The sequence below is a fragment of the Episyrphus balteatus genome, chromosome 4, assembly GCF_945859705.1.
Source record: "Episyrphus balteatus chromosome 4, idEpiBalt1.1, whole genome shotgun sequence".
NCBI classification, from domain to species: Eukaryota; Metazoa; Arthropoda; class Insecta; order Diptera; family Syrphidae; genus Episyrphus; species Episyrphus balteatus.
In genome coordinates, this window is record NC_079137.1 from 16216083 (window position 1) to 16232439 (window position 16357).

At 35.2% G+C, this 16357-nt stretch overlaps 1 protein-coding gene across 3 annotated transcripts in view; it reads right to left on the reverse strand.

Moving 5' to 3' along the window:
• Positions 1-437: 437 nt before the first annotated feature.
• The window catches only part of LOC129920317 (uncharacterized), a 42344-nt gene continuing 26424 nt past the window's right edge, over positions 438-16357 (reverse strand). The window contains exons 1-8 of one of the 3 annotated variants that reach the window (XM_056001655.1): positions 11120-11495; positions 10727-11042; positions 4219-7275; positions 4029-4158; positions 3750-3971; positions 3216-3676; positions 2924-3090; positions 438-2862 (exon numbers count right to left, since the gene is read on the reverse strand). In XM_056001655.1, the coding sequence (XP_055857630.1) occupies positions 546-2862; positions 2924-3090; positions 3216-3676; positions 3750-3971; positions 4029-4158; positions 4219-7215 (6294 nt within the window). In that variant the 5' untranslated portion in view covers positions 7216-7275; positions 10727-11042; positions 11120-11495 and the 3' untranslated portion in view covers positions 438-545. Of the gene's footprint in view, positions 2863-2923; positions 3091-3215; positions 3677-3749; positions 3972-4028; positions 4159-4218; positions 7276-10726; positions 11049-11119; positions 11496-16357 lie in introns of those variants that run through there. The other 2 variants (XM_056001656.1, XM_056001657.1) reach the window with 2 other exon arrangements.

Sequence of the window (16357 nt, forward strand, 5' to 3'; positions counted from 1 at the left end):
TGAAAGTTTATGTCTTTTTTTGATCGTTTTGGAATTTAATTGTTTTGGATTGAAAATGGGTTCAGTATTGAAAATCTCGATACAAAACTGAAATTCTTAATGAGTCTAACAACTGCAGCACATTTGTATCGGTTCGAAATGCGCATGTTGTAATCAACAAAAAGTTTGTAAAACAAATGCGAGCAAGCTACGGTTTAGTTTTAATGTAGAAAGTGCTGGAAAACTGAGTTATGTACATGGCAAGAAAAATTCGAGTTGAAACTAATCTTACAACTCGCCAATCTTCTAAGATTTGATAAGTTTCCTCAGTGTCGAATTGACGAGACTTGAGATGTTTTAATGGTATGATAAAGTTTCGCTTGCAACAGAATATATCTGATGAATTTTGGCAACACTGTTATGTGGGTACTTCTTTCTCCAGAATCGTAAAAAAGATTAAAAATTATTCACCTGTTTTTTTTTCCCACACACTTTTGCTTAGTCCTATTTTCTTTTTTTGTTATTTTGTGTGTATAGGCACTAATAATTAATTTTTTTTTTCAAATTCATTCTTTTGATTTTGTGATACTTCCGCCAGATATATTATGTCCAGTTTGTGGATGTGCTGGCATTAGTTTATGTTGCGGTATAACCGTTAACGATTTCGGTATTTTAGACATCAGGCTATTGTCCAACAATAGCGATTGCTGTTTCATTGCTGTGAATGTTGCTTGTGGTCCCTTCGAGGTTGATGTTGTTGTTGCTGTTGATTTTCCATTAATCAGCATTTGATTTGGGTCGGGGAAGTTGTTCCACAACCAGGAATTTGTAGGAACTCCAGTTAGTGTGGCCGTATTGCTGGGTTTTAAAAGTGGCAGAGCTTGTCCCGTTAAACTTTGATGAAGCGATAAATTAGTTGGTGGAGTGGAGGAGAGTAAACTTATTGGCTTCACACTGACGCCTGTGGGTTTTACAAGCGATTGAGATTGTGTTTGTGATGTGATCGTAGCACTCGCCAATGCGGTTGTTGTGGTTGAAGTTTGTATGGGTTTAGGGGCGATGGGGGCGTAAACTGTTGTCGATTTGCCTAACAGAAGGCGTTGTTTTTTTGCTGCATTTTCAGCTGCAGTCACAGCTTGCATTGTCTTGTTGAACGACATCAAGGCAGGATTTGATTCTGGTTGTTTTCCGATATTGGTATTCGGCGGACAAGTTGCCGGCGGAAAGATGGGTCCCTTGAGTTTGCCTTTACTTCCTTTGAGCATTTGATCACGCATTAGTTTCTCTCTTCGCAAAATGCACATTCGATTGTAGTCATGAATCGAAATTAAGAAAGGTCTTCCGCCAGATTGCACTTGTACGAGGGCAGGCAAACGCCTTCCATCTGCAGTCTGATAAAGCGGACCCTGCTGGTTGTTTATATGATGTGAAGTTGTGACAGGCAAGAGTGTTGGTCGCCAACTTTTGCTTTCGAGTCTCTCCTGAGCTGTAAGAGTCTCTGGTAGAACCACCACATTTGGTGGAAGCGGTTTCATTGGTTTTGGCAGCAGTGGTCGCTTCATTTGTTGTTGTAAGCTGGAAGCAGGAGGTGCAGGTCGCTTATTTAAGCTTATTAACTCTGGTGGAGTTGTGTTAAACGATGGCTTTTTGTGAGTGGGAGAAGCATCACGTTTGTTACTCATTAGTTTGTTGGCAGCTGCCAGAATCTTTTGCTGCTTTGTCAACATAGTTCCTTCGTTCGGTGTGGTTGAGCCCGACCGATTAGGTGATTGAGGTGAATTGGATTGGGAGCTTGGTGTGGAATTCAATGAAACAATCTCAATAGAACTGTTTCCTTTTGGTACACCTAGATTTGCCTTAAGAATACTTCGACTGTTCGGTACAGATGAGGCAGAAACAGTTAAAGGAGCACTGGGGTTTGAATCCTTTTGTTTGGCTATTTCAGGTTCCTTCGGTTGATCCTTTGGGCGGGCAATGATAGTTACCGAGTTCGAGCTAAGTTGCCTTTGAATTTTATCAACTGACAAACTTCGCGGTCGACTTTCATGTTCTTTTGCTGATGATGGAGAACTACTGCGACTATCGAATGAGGTTAGACGATTTCGTACCGTTTGAGTGTATACGGTTGCATTGGAGCTAGCATTTGATGATAAAATCAAATCACCATTGCGATAATATTTCTCCAGAAGAATAAGATGCCGCAAAAAACTTGACTGATTGCCATAGGGTTTTTGCAGATCTTCCCACAGGCGTCGAGTTGGCTCATCGTATTGCAGGAATGTGTTGATACGTGTCCAACCTTCAGGTGTCCTCTGTGAGGATCTTCCCCCAAAGGGTGCTTTGAATTGTAGACCGAGGTCTTCCTCTCCGGGGAACAGTTCTCGCATTGATATGTTTGGATTAGAGCGCAGGGCAGTTGAGATGTCATTTCTGTCTTCCAACGATGTCCCAACGCTTTGCAAAATAGCCTTGAGCTTAGATTGTTGGTCTTTAGCTTGCTTGCTGCTTTTCTGTGGCGAAGGAGATGTCGAATTTGAGGATCCAGTTGAGGATGTATCTGATATCATTGGTACATCATAGTCTACTAAGACATCATTATCCAATACCATTTGATTGCTAGCTGAATTTGATGCCGAAGCAGAAGGTTTTTTTGCTGTTGAACTTTCATCGCCACTAAAAAGACCTCCATCGCTTATCATTTCTACTGATGAACCTGTTGAATGTGTTGGTGATGGAGGCAACTCGATTGTTTCTATTGGTTCCTCTTGATTTACAGCCGTCGAGCAGGTTTTTTGTTTCTTCGCTGATTTCTCTTTATCTGTGTCTTTGTCTTCATCTTGCGAAGTGTCCTTTTTATCGTGAATGTTGTAGAATTGGAGAAGTCTGTAAAAATAATGATGGTTTGAAAATATTTCCGATGGGCGGTTGAAATAATTGCAAATACCTTTTACGATAGTTTTTAACAAACTCGATCTTTTGAACCTTTCCGTGTTCAGGTGGTTTCATTAACAAGTTTGCAAAGTATCGGCATAATTTACAGACAGCTGTACATTGACCCATTGTCACTGGTATTCCCATGTCTGCAAGGGCTTTTTCAAGTCGATCAGTGTCCTTAAATTGAAAAAAAAATTTACGTAACTTAATATTAAGAGCAATAAGAGTTCCTAAAATTTAGAGTTTACTCGTATCACTTCATGACAAGAAAATGTGGAAGAAAGCTTTAAAAAGACACTTACCGTTGTTATGTGATACATATTATTCTTGCCCAGACGACGTTTGCATAACACACATCCAGTGCTTTGCATAACAGCTTCATAGTGCTTATCACATAAGTATAAGTAAGTTCCGGTCGCCGACATATCGAAGTTCAATAAAGATTTTTTTATGCTCTTCCTTATACTCTTACGACGCAGCGAGTGAGCCGCTTTCTTCCCACAATCAGGTACCGCACAAACGTGTGCAGCAGAGCAGTTTGATGGCAGCTGCTGAGCTTTCGCTTGCTCTGGAGGATTGTCTGTCATAGGTGCAGCAGAACTGGTAGTTGTCGCTGCGCTAGTTGTTGATGATGTTGATGGTGTGGTCTCAATGCGTCCTGGTACCGATAGACGCTTCTTATACGAAGGAACATTTGCGCGACGATCTACGTGACGGAAACAAGCGTCGCAAAGGCAGTTGTCCACTGTAAGCTTTTCTTCATCTATTCATCAAAAGGAAAACATACAAGTTCTATGATATTTTTTCTGATTATTTTGAATGATCAAACTACTTACTGGAAAGAATTTTCTGTTGCCGCTCCACCGATTTAATTTGTCCAACATGGCAAGGAGTATCGTAAAGTCCAAACTTGCCACTGCAATAATAGCACTGATCTTGGCACAGCCGCCCTGGATGAAACTTGAAAGAAGAGGCTTTTTCCGGAATGAGAATCTCTTCTTTTTCATCCTTTTTGCTTGTTGTTGGATTTTCTTGGTGGTCGGTTTGTGGCGTTGGATCTACATATACAAAATTAGTGAACAAAATTCATAGATATATCTTCAACCAAACCTCACCAGTTGTATTCAATGTGTTTGACCTATTGTATGACTTCCTTCCTTGATTCGATGTAGCTGGTACAGCAGCTGGGTTTTCATTGGCAGGTGGTGGTGCTGCTGCTGCGGTTGATGTTGTTGCCCCTCCAGCCTTAAATTATACAAAAATTAAAGGATCCTACTTTATGGTTTGGATTCGAATTTATCTTACCTCGTTTTGAATTGTATAATATGACTCCTCTCCGGATGTGTTAGATGGATTTTCTCCACATTTCTCTGTGTTCGCAGGTCGACCACGCCCCTTTTGGAATGTCATTTTTAAAGATTGACGACGATTATTATACCCCGATGTACTAGCCTTATTCGAGTTAGAATCACCATTTTTACCCTTCTTCGGTTCACTGACACTACCATTGCCACCACCTGATTGACGGTTAATTTTAATTATTGTCTTGAGTGTGCCCGTGTACTCTTGAGAGGATTTGTTTTGACCGTTACCTGCCGTCGAGTTGCCTGAGTTGGATGAGGCATTTACTGCATTCTTCCTCGAGCTACTATTGTTGCTTAGATTGTGAAGAAATTTGCGTCGTTTTTGCTTGGCCATAATTGCTTCATCGGCAGCCTTGTGGGTTAATAGACCAAGGGTTTTTAAATGCCGTTCTTTTTGTCGAAGTTTTTCATCATTCTCTGGTGTACGTGGAACACCCGATGATTTGGATGATTGTGGTGATGTAGTCGAAGATGTTGTGGCTTCTCCAGAGGATTCAACTAATTCGGTTTTTGTTGGGGATGAATTTTTTGAAGAATCCGAAGGAGATTCTTCTTGTTCTTCTGGCGAACTTTCGTTTTCAACTACCATTTTGGTTGAATCTTCCTGGCATTCTTCTGGTTTAACAGCTTCACCTAACAACTCCATGTTTTCTTTATTTTCTTCTTGGTAAATTGGAATTTTGGTTTCTTCGTTCTCGTTTAAATCACTTTTAGGTTCATTTACTTCAACATTTTTAAGTTCATCAACTTCAACATTTTTAAGTTCATCAACTTCGACATTTTTAAGTTCCTCAACTTCCATTTTTTCATCAAGTTTTTGCTCCTGCTTTGGAAGTTCTGGTTTACTTTCATCAACTGTTATTTTAACTTCTATCGATTTTTCATCTTTTATTATATCACTCTTATCACATATTTTGGTCTTTTCTTCTTCCACAGCCATACTGCATAGGGGCTCTACTTGAGACTTCGAGATATTTTCAGTTTCAATATCTTTAGTTTCCGTCTCCACACAGTCCATATCCTTAGCTTTACATTCTAAAGTTTTAATGTCCTGAGAACCTGTATCTTCAGCATTTAATACTTCAGGTAACTTGTCCTCGGAAATTATTACCTTAGCTTCGATTTCTGCAGGTGCAATCTCTTCTGAATTTGATTCTTTCATTTTGATTTCTTCAACTTCGGTCTCTTCAATTTTTGATTTTTCAGGTTCTAAAGTTTGTTTATCTTCTTCTTCAGGTAAAACGTCTTCAGACACAGATGTTTCCTCAAAGTTTTCTTCTCCATTAAGAAAAGTTTGTTCTTCATTTTCTTCCTCCTCCTCTTCGACAAGCAGAGGAGAAATAAAACCAGTGCTAACGCTATTTGCATCATCGTCTTCTTCATGATCATTTTTTATCGTTCCAATGCTCTCAACTTCTTCGTCTTCATCTTCGAACACAAGTTCGCCTTCTTTAATGGAATCATTGGATAAACTTCTTTGATCAACGGTTTCGTCCATTCGTTCGGCTACATTTTGAACAATTTCCCCCAACTTTGGGTCATCTTCAATGCCCAGATTATTTTCCAAAAATTCGGGCTTTTTGTAAAACTGTTTTACACTGATTTCGCAGACACCTTCGCTCACCATTTCAGGACTAAGAGAAGCCGATTTGTCAGAGGAATTTGATTGCTCTGAAGTTCCAGCGCCAGTACTTGTGCTAGGTATCTCTTCTTTTTGTGTTTCTGTGGTGTCCACACTAAGTGGAATATCAATTTGTTCTGCAGAGTTTAATAGAGATTGTGAAGCGTTTGATTCAGTGGCGTTATCTTCTGTACCAGTTGATTGTGTTTCTTCCACATTTTGGTCCGAACTAGTGGGTTCATTGCTATCTGTTTGCATTTCTGTAGTTTTAGCATCATCCACCGCGGCAGGTATTTGGTTGGAAGTGTTCAGTAATATATCGGTTAGATTTTCTGTGCCATTTGCTACCGCATCTGTTTTTGAAGAAAGAGAACTTATGTCTCCAATACTACTTGTAGCCTCGGTGGCATCATCTTCGATAGTCGAGGACGCCATAGAATCTTTGCTGTCTTCATCTGGGCGAACCCGACTTTGTCTTTTCTTCCTGGTATCTGTTTTGTCTTTTCGGGTAACTCTGGTTGTTGGGGAATAGCACATGGTAGTTTTTCTCGCCCGAAGCGAGATCCTTGTTGAAGGTTCTGCTGGAAACATGTCCGTAATGTCAGAAGCAACATCCGAAGTCATCTCTTCGCTGCTCTCCAAAAACTCTTGCTTAATAGTTATTGAATCTAAATCAAATTCTGGAACTTCTGTTTTAATTATCTTGGCTTCTGGTTCCTCAGAGTGGTTTTTCGGAGAAATAGAACGCTTTCTCTTGGCAGCCGGCTCAACTTGTTGTTTTTTACTAACGTTCTTTTTTCTGGGAGGTGTTTCTGGTCTTGGTGTTATTCCAGCACTTACTCGTCTGGCCCGAGTTAATCTGGTATTTGCTGCCCAGTCTTTCATCGCTGACTTTCTTGTCAACCTATTTGTTGGGGCTATTGATGGGCTTGACGATTTACTTGGTCGCCCACGTGATGTGATAGGTTTATCTTTTTTTTCCTTCGTTGCTTCATCTGGTTCATTTTTAATGGATTCAGTTGCTGAATCTTGTTCCTGTGAGTCACTGGGGTTCTTTTTGAAGGGCGATGCAGTTTGAACAGTTGGAGAATTACGAGTAACTCTCTTTACTTCATCGACATCTGGTTTTTCTTGTTTAATTACTATTTCTTTCATTTCACATTTTATATCAATTTCTGATTTTCCACCATTTTCTGTGGTAGAAGTTTTTACTTTTGTTTCGGCATCCAAAGGAGTATCTGTAGTTGACTGTTCCTTTTCAGAGGATTCTGTTGTAATAGACGATTCCATCCTTGCCAATGGTTTTCGAGCGGACATTTCCTTAATGCTTACTCACAGGTTGTCGTTGCTTCATGAACAGATTTATTTTTTAAATATCTGTAAACAAAACAAAAATCAAAATTTCAAATTGTGTTATGGTTTAAACATTAAATTATAGAATTAATAATGTTGAAAATAATCGGTAAGACAAAGAATGTTGGCAATTTCTTTTATTTTACACAAACCGTTTTTGTAAAACAAAACCAATTTATCAAGTATTACATCAAAAAGGATGAAAAATATGTTATTTACGATGTCTATAAGAAAGTAAACTTTAAAGTTATGCACTTCACACTCTTATCACAGTTTCTGAGGATCAATATGAAAACGGGACCGACGAATTTTTATATTTGAAGATCAGAGATCTGATCGGTTTTCCCAAAGCGACCAATAGTGGTCAGCAATGGTGAGATGTTTATAAAAAGTGAAACAACCTACAGGTCATGAGGGTTATGATATCGGAACGCAACCCAATTGGGTCGACAAGCTGGGTCGTTCGCGACTCAAGCATCTCAAAGGGATAGTTTTTTTAGTGCTCAAGCTTAGTAATTTCTTCAAATGAATTTGACCCCAGTTTTTCAGTAGAAAATGAAAACATAGATAGATAAATTGATAAAATAGCTTCCTGAAATACAATTTTTGTAAACTATTGGTTGATATTTTTTTTATATATGCAAGGTATATTCGAAATTATCAAAAATATTAGGCAAAATTATTAAAAAGGTGTGCTGCAAACGTCTATAATATTGGAATTGAAGGATCAATGATGTCAATTAAAAACAATAAGGTCTTCTTTCAAAACTTAGAGGTCTGTCCGATTAAAGCTTGGCAATTCGCCCCCAAAGCTTGTAGGAACGTTAGAATTGATGAACGCTCCTTAAAATAGGCATCATGAAAAATTTTCCAATTTTAAACTCGAAAGACTTCTGGTTTTCAAAAGTACACGTTTCATTCCTTCATTTATTTCAAAAAATGATAATACAACTTACAACGGAACATTAAGACAAATTTCTCGGAGAAAACAAACAAATTTAAAAAAAAGACAAGATTAAAATTTTGTAGTTATTGGAAAAAAATGTAAAAAATAATAATACATACATAATTTTCTCTTAAAAGCGATAGGTGCGGTAGTTTTAGTCCTATTTGAGACTGGTCAAAATTCAAATTTTCATTAAATTATCCAGCGCATCTATAATGGACTATACTATGAAGTTTTAAAAGTATCCTGAATGACCTGAATCTCAAGTAATCACCAAAACCCATTCAAAAAAAATGTGTCGTAGATGTGAAACACAAGAGAACCTTGAAACCGAGTTAATAAAACGACAATCGTTCAGAGCAACATTGAGCTTACCTTGCACTCAGAGGAAGATCGCAAAATTCTAGTCCAGAATATATCGTATACCTAAATAATCCTGAACGTGCACATATGTACATTGATGCTCTGACAATTATTTAAAAGTAATGGACATGTTAGAAACGTTTGGGACTAAATATTTAGGTGAATTTCGCGTCTCTGATTGGTTTGCTGTCAAAAAAAATCTTTCCAATTTAGGCAATTTCATTGGAAAGTTGACTGGGAAGTTAGGCAAGAAATATTTTCCTAACTCAATTTACTAGTCTACAAACTTAACTTTTTGCTTTCTTTTTGGCGTTCGGGCTCGGAGAGCTCTTCCGGATTACCAATTGAAAATGACATCTGGCTATCTTCCGTCTTCACTACTCACTCGATAGGCGTGAGCCGTTAACCACGTACTTGGGGACTAAAAGTAAGTAAAGTGTCTGATTGTCAAAAAAATATCTTCCAATTTGTGCAACTTTGTTATAAAGTTTTTTGGATTCATATGCTTAAAACTAGTGAAGCTTTTTTCTTACATTTACAATGACGTGCCTTTGGTAAGGTTAATAGTTTTTTCTCTTCTATTATTTTTAAATAAAGCCATGTGTGCGTGATTCTCGTTTTGATTCTGCCTCAAAATTCGGAATCGATTTTCTCTTCTTTTCAGAATTAGAGCTGTCATTGAGTGCCAAACGAAAAGTTTCAGAATCAGAGGCGTACACACCATTGGGGCAAGCGGGGCGATGCCCCGGGCCCCCCGACACGCCAGGGCCCCGTCTAGAGACAGTGCAGAGAAGGCAACTTTTTATAAAAGTAACAAATCAAAAAGATAGGATATTTGACATGAATCACTTCGGACACAAGAGAGACAAAGTATACTCTTCATTGTAACGCATAATGAATTGGTATTTGGTAGCCAGCCACATCTTAAAAAAACATAGTACACACCTACCTCAGGAGCCCAAAAAAAGAATAAATTGAGAAAAAAAAAAAAAAATATATGTAGGTACCTATATATTATTTTAAGGCCCCAAAAAATGTTACTTGAAAAATCTTAGCGACCAATAAATGGTACATCAGGGGCCCCAAAAACGAAGTAGGGCGTATACTTTCTTTTTTATTTGTTCTTATTTTCTATATGAAAGGGGCCCCAAGTATCAAAGAATCCCCAAACATTTAGACTTGCCCCGGGGCCCCGGCAACTCCGCGTACGCCTCTGTTCAGAATCGTTCGAATGAATTCCGGACAGTCCCATACGATCAAACGAAAACGCTATAAGTTTTTCTTTAAACAATGCAAAAAGTGACTTAGACCACTTTCATAATTATGGGCACAAATGATCCTTTAGGGGAAACTCTGGCTGTCTGATAACATGATGTTGCGGTTTTTGTTCCTCTGTTCAAAAAAATTATTCCAAAACTTTTCATTTATTACGAAATATTTGTCCTTGTTCCTAAACTTGCAGGACTTAAACAAAGTTATTAAGATAAAATAACATTTTCTACAAATTTGACTAGGTTTTATTGAAAAATATAAGCAGGTACTTATAACCTCTAATGTAGCTTTGCATAGTTTAAGAGATAATAAATTTGATTTAACTTTAGAATAAAACTAACTTAGATAAAAATTCTATTTCTATCATTTGAATGCTTCTCAAAAAGGATAAAGAAAAAAAAAAAATATCGCAAACAAATAGTGAAATAGCGCAACAGTCTGACAAAAACGCCATTACGAAAAGTCTCAAAGCAAAAATACATCATAAAAGAAGAAGTGCATAGCATACAAAAAAATTCCTCTTTAACCAGCTGTCTGTATACTCTCATTGTCACATTCTGTTTTCCATCCATCCAAAACAAAACTCAGTAACTCACCAAAAAAGAAAATTGCAAACAAAAAGAAAAGCACTCCCACCCAAAAAAAAAAATTGCCCAAGCCAAATTGTTTTCCAAATACCACCCCAAATAACCAAAATAAAATAATACACCAACTAGGTATATTATAAAGTTGACAGCCCTATCTCAACTTTAACACCCACTCAAAATCAATACGATATCCTTTCCTTTGAAAGAAGCAGAATAGGCTGAAAATAGACAAACAACCACCACCCACCACCTAACACTACATCAACATGCAACTATCATGAAAGCAACAGAAACGTCATTTACTCACCATTTGTTGATTATGTTCATTCCGCAGGATTTTCACCACCTTTGCCATTAAGCAGATCAATCCGAAACCGAATTCATTCAATTCAGACAGATATTTCTTTTTTTATTTTATCAGTAGTTCCTCTTTAGTGATGAAATGTACGAAAGGAAAGAAAAAAGAAAGAAAATCCCACTACAAGAAACAAGAATACGAAAGAGAATGCAAAATCAGTTTAGGAAAACTTTTTCTATATTCCTTTTGCCTTTCTTTCTTCTTGTTCGTTTTTCGTTTTTACTTCGTCTTCATCGCAACCTTTTTTTTATTACAACTTTTCTGTCTGTTTCTCAATACAAAAAGAACAAACAATTTATTATTATAAATAATTATAAATTTGATTCCAAATAAACAAAATACCTCCAAGGATACGCGATGTCCTTTTTGTCTTGTATTAAAGTTTTATTTTTCACTTTGAGATATTAAACAAAATTCTATTTTGTTTTGTTTGTTGCACGAAAAAACTTAAGCAAATCAATTGAATGAATAATAATGGTCGTCGTCGTAGTCGTTTGTGGATGAAGGCAAAGGCACACACCAAAAGAGGAGCAATAACATACAAGCGAATTTAATATCAAAGCAAAAACAACAAAATGGCCATTGAATTTGTGAAAATGTACCACAAATCGTCAATCGAGCCAATAAATTAGTTATTTTATAGTAAATATATAATTTAGCCAAAAGACACGAGATAATCTTTATGGTCGATCGTTAACAGGACCCGCTCCATGAGGGGTAGAAAATAAAACTAAACGCGAGTGCGGAAAAATGTCACCACACACGCAATCCGGTCTGTTTTTTGTCGGCAGATTGTGTTCTCTTTAAATTGCTTTTTCCCCATCTGATGTTCTCTTCTTCACACGTATTTAAATAATTTTATATATTTACGATGTACGAATACAATATCAAAGCAAAAGAGCGAGAGTTGCTTACAGCTGATGCAATGGTGTGTGTTTGAGTGCGGTGGGTTTTTGGTTATTTTTTTGGAAATAAAATGGCCGCGGTAGCAGAGCACAAGTTAGAAAATTAAATCAAAAAGGAATAGAAGATAAGAGATACAGAAGACAAGAAAAATTATTTCTCTTTAAATGTGAAGTAAAGTAATGAAAAAAAAAAAAATAAAAAATATGAAACGAGTCGTAATGGCTTTTCATTTTTTTTTTCTTCAATTTTCGCTTTTTGCACCTTTTCAACTACCTACTCCAGTTTTAGAGGATGTTTTCCTTTTTAGGGGTTTAAGAACATACTAACAGAGATGTTATTTTGTTTTCTGAAATTATTAAATTTAAATGTGGCAACAAATTATTACATCACAACCACATTTTACGTTTCATATCAGCTAGTAAATTTGTAGGTGAAATTCGTAGAAAACAGAAAAGTATAATGAGAGATGGAGAGTAATGTAGGGCGACTTCATACATAACTCCCTTGTGAATAGCACTTTCCATAGACTCAATTAGCTGCCAGTTTTTTCATACGTGCAAGGACTTTTTTAAGTAAGTAGGTATGTATGGGTACCTACTATCTATACATAAATAGCTCTAAAAAAAAGATAGGCAAACGGATATTAGGTAGGTACCTTCCTACTGCAATTAACTAATTTCTAGGCAAATTGGTAGGCAGCAACTTACCTAGGTAGATAGAATTGGTAGGAAAGTTTACAATTTAAGAAGTTCGAGTTTTCATTTTTGGGAGGTAGCTAAGGTACCTACCTAACCTAGTAAGAAGATAGGTATATTTTCAGGATATTCCCTTATTATGGTTACCTAGGTAATTTAAAAGCAGGTAGGTATTTTAATTTTTTCCAACCAAAAAAAAGCATAGGTAGGTACCTATTTCTTTTTTTTAAAGGTTAATTAGGTACTAGGAAGGTGTCTATAACCTATATTGTGTGTAGCTAGGTTAACTAGGTAGGTACAATTCACGGCTAGGTCTTTTGAAGGTATACAATAAAAGGATACAAAAAGCCTGCCTTAGTATACTTTTAATTAATAAAGAAACTTTAACGAATAGTTATATATCGTCGCTTTCAAGGCAAAGTGGCATAAGTCGAATTTTGTCATTTTTGAGTTAAGAGCACAGAACTGATTAAAAAAAACGCAATTGTTCTGTGTAATCAGCGCTTTTCTACTTCTTCTAGTTCCCACGTTATGAAAAAGTGCCGCCGTTAATTTTTATCCCTGTCATTTTCTATACATTAATGGCATTTCTTTATTTATGCCGTTATCGTAGATAGGATTGATTTTGTGTTTTCGAAGAAAACGGCACAACTAAGAAAATGTCACATAAAAAAGAGTAACCCGGTAAGATTTTTGCATCATTTCGACATTTTTGTCGTAGGTATTAAACTGTTCGTTAGTCCGGTTCTGTAACTGAGTTAAAAAGATGAATTTAAATAAGTTTTTGTTTATGTTTTTCGTAGGTATATGCTAGAAAAATCACATTTTTTGTATCTTTTTCAGTAAATAAATAAAATTGACTTTAAATAATATAATATTTTTATATTTTAAGTTTAGTCTTTTAATAACGCGCATAACGGCACTTTTTCCATAGAGTCAGAAAAAAACAATTTCGAAAATAGTTCTATTTGTTCGAAAAACGGCATAACTCTCAACAATTTTTTTTTATAGGTATTGCGTTTTCTATAAAACTTAGTAGGTACATCATCTCATAGTAAAAAAAAAAATGCAATTTTTCAGCGTATACACCTTTTGAGTTTTGTTTTTTATTGACAACGAAAATCATTTTTTAATGATTCAAAAGAATTTGAATGTCTCTCCTGAAAATTAGGAAATTCCCACTTATGCCACTTTGAGTTGAAAGCGACGATATGATTCATGCGGTTTTTCTAAGAATTTTGGGGTTTTGATTTCAAGTCGGAATGGAAGTGAGAAATTAAAACATTTACATACTTATTTTAACTTGTGAATTGTGATACACAAGTAGGTAGATAAATAGGTACATATACAAATACATACATACCTATACATAGAAGATCCCGTCTTTGGAGCTAGGACTATCTACCCTCATGGCTATTTACTAGTTGAGAGTTCTGTTAAGTAAAAGCATTGTACAAATATTCATACATCTATGAAATTTAATTTTTTATTTTTTATTACATCATATAGGTAGGTACACAAGGTTGTAAAAATATCAATCACAAAAAATGCATTTGGAAAAAAAATTATTTTAAATAAAAAAATGTACCTATAGGCATTTTAAATAAAAAAAAATGTCCATTAAAAAATGTTCTGCATTAAAAAAAATCAATGCAAAATGTGTGCATCAAATATTTTATTTAACACTCGTCAACATTACAATTTTTACTATTTGACCTTATGATAGCTTCAATATAGCTAATGTGGGTATGTTCAAATTACCAAAATTGTTACAAATTCGACGAGTGTTAAAAAAAATCTAATTTTGCACTGAATTTTTTTTTCAATGCACAATTTTTACTTGCGATATAGGTACTATAGGGCAAGTTTAGGATTCGTAAAAAAAATCGAACTCGAGATAACAATTTTACATGACATTACGATGATGGAGAATGCCAAAAAAGTGGGTCCGACAATTCTGTCTGTCTGTCTGTCTGTGTGTCTGTCTCTATCTGGAGCTGCAGCCTAAACGAGTGAAGTGATTTTCTTCAAACTTGGTAGTTAGCAGTTTTTGGTGATTCCCTAGAGGGGAAATTGAAATTTTTTTTTTATGACCAAAACTAACGGTACCTGCCATATAACGGAAATAGAAAAGGTAATTTTTTTCAAAAACAGCTCTAACGATTTTGATTAAAATTTTTGTGTGTAGTACTACACATAAGGGCCAACTTTTTAAATAAAAAAAATATTTTTTGCACCGTTATTAACGGTACCTGTCATAGAACGGTTTTTTTCGTTTCTGAATATCTCGTACAAAATTAACCCGTTTTAAATGAAAATTTTTATACAAAAGTGTGTAAGTAAAGATAATATTAAAATTTTAGAAAATTTTCAAAAAACGCATTTTTGGTTTTTTAAAAAATATTTCAAAATTTTTTTTTGAAAAATCAATTTTTTGAAAACGGATCAATGAAAAATTTTGAAATTTAGTTTTTATGTGTAAATTAATTATTTCTTCAAAATGGCGTACCAACTTTTTTTTTGAAAAATGTTAAAAAAATTTTATATATAAAAAATTTTTTTTTAAAAAACGGCTCCTACAATTTTCAAAATTTTTTTTCTAAAAATACCTTTTTATACGAGAAATAAAATGGCATATTTGTTTTTTTTTTTTTAAGATATTTTAAAACGGAGTTTTATTAATTATAAAAACAGATTTAATTTTTTATACTACTTATGAAATTTCTTCAAAATATCAAAGGAGATGGCACATTTTTCTATGGAGCTTGGGCCCAGTGTGTTCACTAACGAAATTGGTATCAAATGAAAGGTGACGGTAAGCACATTACGTGGGTAAAATATTTTCAAATTCGTTAGTGGGGTTTTGGAGATATTTGAGTTTGAAGTTTCGGATTTCACAATCAAGATTTCAGCTAATTTTTCGAACAATTAATCGTAGAATGCGTAATAATGGGTGTACAGAAATAATATTGGTATCAAATAAAAGGTATTTCTCTTGTCTATAAATCTGTATCAAAAGTTTTTTTCTTTGTTAAAAAAAATAATACATATAAGGTATTTACTTCTCAAAATGTGATTTTTTTAAGCGAGGCATTTGGCACATCGAAATATCAAAATATTCAGTGGTGACATGAATTTTTTTTTTGTAATTTTTCGATAGCTTAATGTGTTACCTTTAATTCTATATATAAAATAGTTCTATAAAACATACAAAAACCTTATAATAAGCAAAATACACAAAAACGCGCTGAAATATGCCTATTAAATAATAAGAATAGAAACTATAGTTCAGTCAATGGGGAAAAATCTGGAAAAAGCTATGACGTGAGCTAAGTTTGAATGCAGTATTGAAGAGGGGTTTATCCCAAGTACAAATCTCAGATTGCGTATTGTTTGGTCTTGTGGGGCGACCGCCATTTTGAAAAACGCATTTGTCTCAATATCTCGAGAACGACTGGTCGGACAGAAAACTAGAGAGGACTTTTTAGATTGGAAATTAGTTAATCTTTCTTTTTCTAGTACATCATTTTTCTCTAGGAGTTATAATTTCAGAGTTACACTACCGAAAATTGTGTGTTTTTTGATATTTTAAATATTTTAAACAACCCTTAGAGTTAAGTTCGGAATTACTGAGAATGAGATACTTTGCGGTTCTGTTACTCTGAAAGTATAACTCCTAGAGAAAAATGATGTACTAGAAAAAGAAAGATTAACTAATTTCCAATCTAAAAAGTCCTTTCTACGCATTCTACGATTAATTGATCGCAAAAATAGCTGAAATCTTGATTTTGAAATCCGAAACTTCAAACTCAAATATCTCCAAAACCCCACTAACGAATTTGAAAATATTTTACCCACGTAATGTGCTTACCGTCACCTTTCATTTGATACCCATTTCGTAAGTGAACACACTGGGCCCAAAAATGTGCCATCTCCTTTTAAATTTCTTGAATAAAAAGCTTTAACATTATAGTTACTT